The sequence below is a fragment of the Nicotiana sylvestris genome, chromosome 1, assembly GCF_000393655.2.
Source record: "Nicotiana sylvestris chromosome 1, ASM39365v2, whole genome shotgun sequence".
Classification (NCBI taxonomy): domain Eukaryota; kingdom Viridiplantae; phylum Streptophyta; class Magnoliopsida; order Solanales; family Solanaceae; genus Nicotiana; species Nicotiana sylvestris.
Genome location: NC_091057.1, coordinates 92,232,366 through 92,242,907, shown reverse-complemented (window position 1 = coordinate 92,242,907; position 10,542 = coordinate 92,232,366). Strand labels below are relative to the sequence as shown.

Here is a 10,542-nt window from a genome sequence, read left to right as displayed (position 1 = left end):
ACCTTTCCAAATTCAATGCAAGAACAAGATTTGCGATATGATTTGTCGACTTCAAATTTGCAGACTGATTTAAATGAGCTACCATTACTGCAAGGTAAATAATTGTGTTAACTTTATTATAGCTTATTTTGAAAATTTGAGGAAGTCAAACTTTTGTGCCGCTCTACTGAATCTCCACAAAAATAAAAAAGTAAGTAATTTATATACTTTTATCTCTAATGTGTAATGGACAAGTCAGTAGAATAATTTAAAAAATAAAAGCCTTATTTGCTGCCATTTTTTTGGTTCTGTTTATTTTCTTAAGTACAACATGTATGTTATAATTATATTATTATTTTGTATGAATTTTCTTTTTGTCGCTCTACTTTTGAAAAGTTCATTAACCGATTTATCTTCGCTTTGGGATGTTTATTTTTTTGAATATTTCTTTGCTTGATTAGGCTTAACCTTTAGAATATTTTGAAATGAAGTGTTGTTAGTCATGTAATATAAATTGTTGTTTGATAGGGGGTTCATTGGAAGTATGATTAATAATAGGCGAAGTAAGATTAGTTAATGTTTGTAAAGTGAGTTTTTAGCCAAAGTTATCCCTTATCGATGGGAGTCGGTTTGTATTTGACCTTTATATATACTCTTCAACATCTTTAATTCCATAAGTTTGCTAAAGTACTACCTTTAGTTTAACTTAATGGAATGATATTAAAAGTAATTGTGATACTGTTAAAACACCAAAATCCAGATATAAAATGCTAAACGCAGCTATATAGTTATTTTTTCAAGGTCAATATTGCAATAAACTTATACTTTTTCTTGACCAACATGAAATATAAAAAATGCTACCTATTAACTTCTTTTATATAGAATTTTAGGATATAAATATTGGTTTGATAGTTGTCCTATCTTTTTCCATTTTAACAATTAAGTTTTTGATTTTATTTTATGATTTACAGAATTTGTTGATACTACTATCTTAGGGAATGCTTCTCAAAAAGGGAAACAAAAGAATCATTAACGGACATAACAAATCGTCTAAATTTTCCTCGATTTCGTAGTACTCCCATAAAGAGTTGTGGACAAGTTTCATCGTCTCATTCTCAAGCACAATATCCAAATTCAATGCAAGAGCATCATTTGCAGTATGGTTTGTCGAGTTCAAATTTGCAGAAAGAACATCTTCTACCAGATTTAAATGAGATACCATTATTTCAAGGTAAATATTTATGTTTAATTTATTATAACTTATTTTTGAAATTTGAGGAAGTCAATATTTTGTGCGGCTAAAATAAATGTCGACATAAATAATGAAGTTATTAATTTATATACTTATACCTTATACACGAAACATTCTGGCCAACAAAATAATTTAAAAAATTTAATTTAATTTGCTGCCATTTATTTGATTCTATTTATTTTATTAACTACAACATGTTTGTTATAGTTTTTGAATTATAGTCCTGCATTAGTTTTTTCTTTTGGTTATACTTTTAAAATTTTCATTATGTTAAACGAACTCTTATTATTTCAAACTCAGTATTGCAATAAACTTATACTTTTTGATGAATATGAAATTGAAAAAAAGCTAACTATTAATATTTCTTTTTACAATTTGAAGATGTCAATATTGATGGTGATATACCAGGTATGTCATTTAAAGAACAATGCAACTCATAGTCATACATACAAGTTTATTAATTTTTAATTTATGCATCAAGGTCATATACAATCCAACGTACAAATTCATGATGAAAATGAAGATGACGATGTGTTTGAAGGTATTCACATACAAACTCATCAATGTTCGATAGTGTTAAAATGAATTAACAATTCCTAATCTATTGAATTTCTAATTTTAAGATCTACTTATTATTATTTATAGGTGATGAAGTACATAGTTGGATGACCAATGAAGGTAAGTATGACGTTTATCGAATTTATATATACAATATAATTTCACTTTCTATATAATAAGTACTTTGACCTTACCTCTTTATTTTACTTTGATAAAACCAGATTCGAGGAAATGCCAATTATGTACTTTGTGTGAATATTGATGATATAGGAGATGCCAATTATGAATGTGAATATTGTGGGGCATATTTTTGGTTCGAGGAAAGAGTTGACAAGAAGTATAAAAATAAAAAACCAGTTTTCACTTTGTGTTGTGGTCGTGGAAAAATCAAGCTACCAAATCCAAAGGAGCCTCCTTCCATTTTGAAGGATTTATTGTTTGGATCAGGTTAATAGATAAATTCATTTAATTAAAATTATAACACAATAACTTTTGCATATCTATATATATCTGCTTTAATCAAATTTAATTTTATGAAGGTGCAAAAAGCAAACATTTCAGAGAGAATATACGAACATATAATTCAATATTTTCATTTACATCAATGGGAGGAAAGGTTGATGTCTCTGTCAACAAAACAAAGGGACCCAGAACATTCAGATTGTCTGGGTAAAATTATCATCAGATTGGAAGTTTATTGCCTCTAGAGGGATCTTCTCCAAAATTTGCACAATTATATATCTATGATACAGAAAATGAGGTGAAAAATAGAATTAATGCTATCAGGTTAGCATAAACAATTGCTTACTAAAAATAATTTAAAATTTTATTTTTTATAAGACATACATTGTTAGGTGAATTCAATATTTTATTCTTACAGTCGCAGTGAAATGAACAATGAACTTCATGCTGAAATTGTGAATGACTTGAAGCAAATGCTTGATGACAACAATGTTCTTGCAAAGTCATTTAGAATGGTAAGAGATCAATTTCAAGAAGACCGAACCTCAAATGTTAGACTTAGATTGATAGGAAAAAGAGGCTCTGATGAAGAAGATATAATTTACCAACAGTTTCAGAGGTAGCTGCTTTGATCGTTGGAGATTTTGAACAAACCAGGTCTGACAGAGATATCATAGTTGAAAGCCAATCTGGACAACTACAAAGGATAAATGAATTAAATGCATCATACTTAGGTTTGCAATATCCATTATTATTTTCATATGGTGAAAACGGATACCGAGAAGATATTCCTTTAAATGATATTGATGATTCGACCGGTGGAAGGAAATGCGTTAGCACGCGTGAGTACTTATCATATAAAATTCAAGAAAGGAAGGATGAAGTTCCAACAATTGTGTCAGCTAGAAGATTATTTCAGCAATTCTTAGTAGATGGTTATACAATGATGGAATCTTCTCGATTGAGGTTCATTAGGCTTCATCAAAAACAGTTGAGAGCACACTTTTATAAAGGGTTACAAGATGCTGTTTTACATGGAAACATAGAACCTTCTTCTCAAGGACAAAGAGTTATACTCTCTTCCAGCTTTACAGGGGGTGCACGTTACATGTTGCAAAATTATCAAGATGCCATGGCAATTTGCAAATGGGTCGGGTACCCTGATCTGTTCATCACAATTACCTGCAACCCAAAATGGTCAAAGATTATTATATTTGTAGAGAGTAGGGGATTATCTCCAGAAGATCGTCCCGACATTTTAACAAGGGTTTTCAAAATCAAGCTGGATCGCATGATAAAGGATCTACAACAACAACAACAACAACAACGACCCAGTATAATCCCACAAGTGGGGTCTGGGGAGGGTAATATGTACGCAGACCTTACCCCTACCCCGAAGGGTAGAGAGGCTGTTTTCAGGAGACCCTCGGCTCAAAAAAGCAACAGGAGCCGATATATTAGTACCATAAAAATACATAATAAAATAACAACAATATAAGAGATATGAAATACAGAATACGAAATACGAAATAGATGGTTGGTATAGTAAAACTAGCAGGTAAAGCCCTGCATCAATAGACGACCAATGACATTCTTAGTCTAACTCCTAACTGGCTAGTCTCACTCTATTGTGCTGTAGAAATATTCACACTTTCCCCTAACCTACAACCTTAATGCTCGACCTCCATAATTCCCTGTCAAGGGCCATGTCCTCAGTAATCCTAAGTCGCGCCATGTCCTGTCTGATCACCTCTCCCCAATACTTCTTAGGTCGCCCTCTACCTCTCCGCGTGCCCACTACAGCCAGTCGCTCACACCTCCTCACCGGTGCATCAGTGCTCCTCCTCTGAATGTGCCCGAACCATCTGAGTCTTACTTCCCGCATCTTGTCCTCCATGGGGGCCACGCCCACCTTCTCTCGAATATCTTCATTCCTAATCTTATCCATCCTTGTATGCCCGCACATCCACCTCAACATCCTCATCTCTGCTACTTTCATCTTCTGGATGTGTGAGTTCTTTACCGGCCAACATTCAGTTCCATATAACATGGCAGGCCTAACCACTGCTCTATAAAACTTACCTTTTAGTAACGGTGGCACTTTCTTGTCACACAAGACTCCCGACGCTAACCTCCACTTCATCCACCCCACCCCTATACGGTGTGTGACATCCTCGTCAATCTCCCCGATCCCCTGAATAACCGATCCAAGGTACTTGAAACTACCCCTCTTGGGAATGACTTGAGAGTCAAGCCTCACTTCAACTCCCGCTTCCGTCGGCTCAACTCCAAATTTGCACTCGAGGTATTCCGTCTTCGTCCTGCTCAACTTGAAACCTTTAGACTCAAGAGCATGTCTCCAAATCTCTAGCCTCTCGTTGACGCCGCCTCGTGTCTCGTCAATTAGAATAATGTCATCAGCAAATAGCATGCACCATGGCACCTCCCCTTGAATATGATGAGTCAGTGCATCCATCACCAGGGCAAATAGGAATGGGCTGAGCGCAGACCCTTGGTGCAACCCCGTAATAACTGGAAAGTGTTCAGAGTCGCCTCCTACTGTCCTAACCCGAGTCTTAGCTCCAGCATACATGTCTTTAATCACCCTAATATAGTCAACCGGGACCCCTTTATCCTCTAAGCAGCTCCATAAGACCTCCCTAGGAACCCTATCGTACGCTTTCTCCAGATCAATAAACACCATGTGGAGATCCTTCTTCCTATCCCTGTACTGTTCCACCATCCTCCTAATAAGGTGGATAGCTTCTGTGGTAGATTGCCCCGGCATAAACCCGAACTGGTTGTCTGAAATAGACACTGTCCTTCGCACTCTCATTTCTACCACTCTCTCCCAAACTTTCATGGTATGACTTAGTAATTTGATGCCCCTATAGTTGTTACAGCTCTGGACATCACCTTTGTTCTTATACAACGGGACCATTGTACTCTACCTCCACTCTTCAGGCATCCTATTAGTCTTGAATATAACACTAAACAATGCAGTAAGCCATTCCAAGCCTGCTCTACCCACACACCTCCACAGTTCAACCGGAATTTCGTTTGGCCCGGTAGCTCTGCCCCTTCTCATCTTACGCATTGCCTCCATGACTTCGTCAATCTCAATGTCCCTACAATTACTTAATTCATGGTGACTGTCGGCATTCCTCAATTCCTTAAGTATAATATCCTGATCCCCTTCTTCACTTAGAAGTTTATAAAAGTAGGTCTGCCACCTCCTCTTAATCTGGTCATCTCCCATCAAAACTTTACCGTCATCATCTTTTATGCACCTCACTTGGTCCAGATCCCGAGTTGTCCTCTTTCTCGCCTTAGCGAGTCGGAATAACTTCTTCTCCCCATCTTTGTTCCTTAGTTCCTCATGATAAAGGATCTACGTGACAATAAAGTTTTTGGAGAAGTAAAAGCAGGTATACTTTTTATGTTCTAAAAAATTATTACATTGTTACATTAATTTTATTAGATACTAATATTAAAAATAAGTAATATAAAAACTTAATTATCTAATTAATTCTGTATTTCAATGATTTATACAGTTGAATTCCAAAAGCGAGGCTTGCCTCATGCACACATCTTGCTTTTTCTTCGGAATAAATACCCAAATGTCGCAGATATTGATGGAATAATTTCAGCAGAATTACCAGATAAAAAAGTAGATCCTCATGATTATAATGTTGTTACAAATTTCATGATGCATGGCCCTTGTGGTGCTGCTAGAAAATCTTCTCCTTGCATGCAGAATGGTAGATGTACAAAGCACTTTCCAAAAAAATTTGTGTCATCAACCACAATTGATGAAGATGGGTATCCAATTTATAGAAGAAGAGATGATGGTAGAACTGCAAAGAGAGTAGGTATTGAGTTGGATAATAGGTATGTTGTACCACACAATAGATTTTTATTATTGAAGTATGGTGCACATATTAACGTGGAGTGGTGTAATCAATCACGATCTATTAAGTACTTATTTAAGTATGTTAATAAAGGAAATGTTCGTGTTACCGCAGTTTTTTCTCAAAGTGTAAATAAGGAAGACTCAGGGGTCGTTGATGAAATAAATATGTATTTTGATTGCCGATACATATCACCTTGTGAAGCTGCTTGGAGAATTTTTAAATTCCCAATACACCACAGAGAACCATCGGTAGAAAGGCTATCTTTTCACCTGCCAAATAATCAAACTGTCATATTTTCGGATGATGATCCAATTGATGCAGTTGTCAACAGACCAACCGTTAAGGAATCTATGATTTTAAGCTAGTTCGAAGCTAATAAGACATTTCCTGAAGGAAGAAAATTGACTTAGCAGAATTTCCTCTAAAGTTTGTGTGGAAACAAAACCTGAAAAGATGGGAAAAAAGAACATCTGCATTTTCTATTGGGAGAATCTTCTTTGTTCCACCTGGATCCGGCGAGCAATATTACATTAGATTATTGTTGAATGTCATTAAAGGTCCAAAGAGCTATGACGAACTCAAAAGAATCAACGGTTGTGATCATGAGACTTTTAGAGATGCATGTTATGCTTTGGGTTTATTAGATGATGATAAGGAATATGTGGATGCTATAATGGAAGCAAGTAATTGGGGAATGACATCATATCTTAGACAATTATTTGCTATGCTACTTTTATCAAATTTAATGTCACGGCGAGAAAGAGTTTGGCAAGCAACATGGCATTTACTATCAGAAGATATCCTTCATGAAGAAAGAACAATATTGGATCACCCAGGTACGTATAAAATGCTTGCAATTTTAATATGATATGATACTTCTAAAGGATGGCTGATTTTCTTAACTTTATTGATTAATTTTCTTTTTAATTACTTCATTCATATTAATCTGATTGTTCATTGCTTTATATATATGTTTTCCAGTTCATACAAAATTCATTCCAAGACTTCAGGTTCCGTAAACAATATTTTGTTATGTTTATGTCTTTTTACTATAGTGTCGTGTTTAGACCATAGGAATAATATTGGTACTGATTGATACGCTTTCCAGACATAAATACTAATACACAATTAATACATTGTATTTAATGCCCTTAAGTTTCCGGAAAGCCTATAATCGCTCTTATGCATTCTGCACTTTACTATTTTTTTTAAAATAAAATAAAGCACAAGGTTTGGACTATCTTATTACTTCATATTCTTTGTACGTTAACATTTTACAGTTTCGTTAATCTTATTATTAATTTCATATTGCTAAACTAAACTTTAACATTTAATTGTATTTAATTATTTTATATTTTTATGTTATTATAGAAGTTGAGCTAACAGATCATGTATTGAAAAATCATTGTTTGCAAAAGCTTGAAGTTTTTTTGAAAGGTTGTGGAAGAAGTTTTCAGGATTTTCCAACAATGCCAAGGCCTGTTTATAATACGGAATAAATTGACAACAGTAATAGATTAATACGGGATGAATTGTGTTATAATAAACGCGCTTTGGCGAAGGAACATCAATAATTAGTAAAGAATTTGACAGATGAGCAAAAGTCAGTTTATGAAAAAATAATAAGAGCTGTGAATGAAGACAAGGGTGAATTTTTCTTTTTATATGATTTTGGAGGAACTGGCAAGACTTTTGTTTGGAGAACTTTGTCTTCTGCCATAAGATCTAGAGGAGATATTATGTTAACTGTTGCATCTAGTGGGATTGCATCTCTGTTCAGCTCATTCAAGATTTGTGATTCCTCTAAATCTAACTGAAGATTCAACATGTAATATTAAGCAAGGTACTCCTTTAGCAAATTTAATTGTTAAGGCAAAGTTGATTATTTGGGATGAGGCACCCATGATGCATAGATATTGTTTTGAAGTTCTTGATAAAACTTTAAGAGATATTCTTAGGTTTAAAGATGCATCCAATTTAGACCGCCCATTTGGAGGTAAAACAATTGTTCTTGGTGGTGACTTCAGACAAATATTACATGTCATTCCAAAAGGTACTAGGCAAGGTATTGTTAATGCATCTCTCAATTCTTCTTATTTGTGGCCTCACTGTTAGCTCTTAAAGTTAACAAAGAATATGAGATTGTAAGGTAATGAAATAGGGACGCATCTAGATGAGTTGAGAGTTTTTTCAGATTGGATTTTGGGAATTGGCGACGGTATGGTTGGTACTTCTGTTGATGGCTATGAAAAGGTCCAAATACCAGATGATCTTTTGATAAAACAGTCTGATAATCTAATATCTGCAATTGTAGAAAGTACATATCTCGATTTCAAAAGTCGTTGCAGTGATATAGGATACCTCCAGCAAAGAGCCATTCTTGCTCCAACTCTTGATATGGTGGAATCAATCAACGAATATATGATTTCGCTTAATGAAAGTTCTGAGAAATCATATTTGAGTTCCGATACAATCTGCAGCTCTGACCATACTTATTCAGCATTGGAACATATACACACACCAGAATTCTTAAATACTATTAAATGTTCAGGAGTTCCAAATCACGCTCTTACTCTAAAGGTTGGTATTCCGGTGATGTTATTAAGAAATATTGACCAGACAGCAGGATTATGTAATGGAACAAGGTTGATCATAACCAAACTTGGAAATCAAGTCATTGAAGCGAAGGTTTTATCAGGACAGATGGCTGGACAGAAAGTATTTATTTCAAGAATGACATTGACTCTATCTGATGCTAGAATTCCATTTAAGTTCCAACGAAGACAATTTCCAATCGTTGTATCTTTTGCCATGACAAAAAACAAAAGTCAAGGACAGTTATTGTCTCACGTGGGATTATTTTGAAGAAACCTGTGTTTACACACGGACAGCTATATGTTACTCTTTCCCGGGTGAAAACTAGAAAGGGATTAAAAATTTTGGTTTATGATGACAATGGAAAAATAACTACTGAAGCAATAAATGTAGTATTTAAAGAAGTTTTTTGAAATTTAGTCTGACACTCGAAAGATCATTAATATCTTTTTTGAGGTTTAAGTACTACTTTTCTTGCTGAGATTTATGAACCAACTGAGAAGTTAGCTGTTGAGATGATTCCTCAAACATGGAATAGGTACGCTTTAGTTTTCGGTATTTTCAAATCTTTTTTTGTTACACTATTCTAGATATATAAAATAATGTTTCATTAATGTTGCACTTACAGATTGTTTAGTAACTTCCATTACATGGATTAACAGTAGTTGTTACATCGCATTGGTGAAGAAGTACTCAATGTCAGTTACGCAAGTGGTTTGAATGTGGTAATTCATCAACTGGATAATGTGATACAATAGAATTGCTTCTCAATAGCTTACTGCTACGTGTTATGGTTTATGCTACTTTATTATTTGATTATGCTCTTTTTACTTTAACAGCAAAATTATGATCAAAGTCACCATTCTGTTAATGATGCCTTCTCCATTTAGTGCTCGAATTATTAATGTGATCTCACAGCTGGAAAAAATTAATGACATACGGAATGTAAGTGTCTTACACTTCCTTTTCATTATTATTATTCTTCTTACTTTTCATGTAATTGGTTTATAAATTAATATTTCCCTGACATAAAGCAGTTTGGCTACAATTCCAGCTCAATAATTCTGACAGACAAGTGAACTGACTCTAAGACAAATCAAAGAGTTGAAGAATATAGTAACTGATAGCGGTTCCTCAACAATGGTATTGTCACCCTTTCTATCCATAGACCAGCTGCTCCTTTTGCTTCTTCATCTGTCCAAGACCTGAGTTACGTTCTTTTGAGTGAAGGACTGGGCATGTATGAGTGTTATGCTGCTCTTTTTTCATATTAGAACAATGGTGGACATGAAGAATTTTTCCAATTAAAGAATATGTAAGTTCAAATATTGCTTTACTAAAGCATGAAATGGATTATGTATTGGGAAATTACATACTAAAAATTCTACAGATGCACTATTCAGGTCTGTTAAAGATGTCAATAACCATCCAACTGTTAGACATGAAGCAACCAAACTGTTGGTTCTCATAGCAGATGCAGAACATATTACACTTCTTGAAGATTTTTCCAAGTAGGAATCACTAACTTTCAATTTTTTTTTTTGTCTGTATAAATATGAATTTTCACATAATTGAATTTCATTTCCTCAATCTCCATATTTGATGCTATTCATATAATTTTCTCCAGTACTATACAGTCAGTTGTCATACAAGACGACATATTCTCATAGAGTATTGACAAAGATCTCATGTTTTGGAAATCTTCAGAGAATCGGGTAATCAGAAGCGAAACCTTTGATTTTTTCATTTGTTAAGCATAAATATTCTGAGCTCTAAAGTCGT

General features: G+C 34.3%; 1 protein-coding gene across 1 annotated transcript; it reads left to right on the top strand.

Moving 5' to 3' along the window:
• Window positions 1-1,903: 1,903 nt before the first annotated feature.
• On the top strand, window positions 1,904-9,030 carry LOC104228454 (uncharacterized). The gene is made up of 9 exons (XM_070150375.1): window positions 1,904-1,909; window positions 2,011-2,236; window positions 2,329-2,458; window positions 2,670-2,766; window positions 2,871-3,615; window positions 5,806-6,142; window positions 6,559-7,001; window positions 7,946-8,230; window positions 8,315-9,030. Exons 1-9 carry the CDS (start codon window positions 1,904-1,906, stop codon window positions 9,028-9,030), a joined length of 2,985 nt encoding a protein of 994 aa, XP_070006476.1.
• Window positions 9,031-10,542: the final 1,512 nt, after the last annotated feature.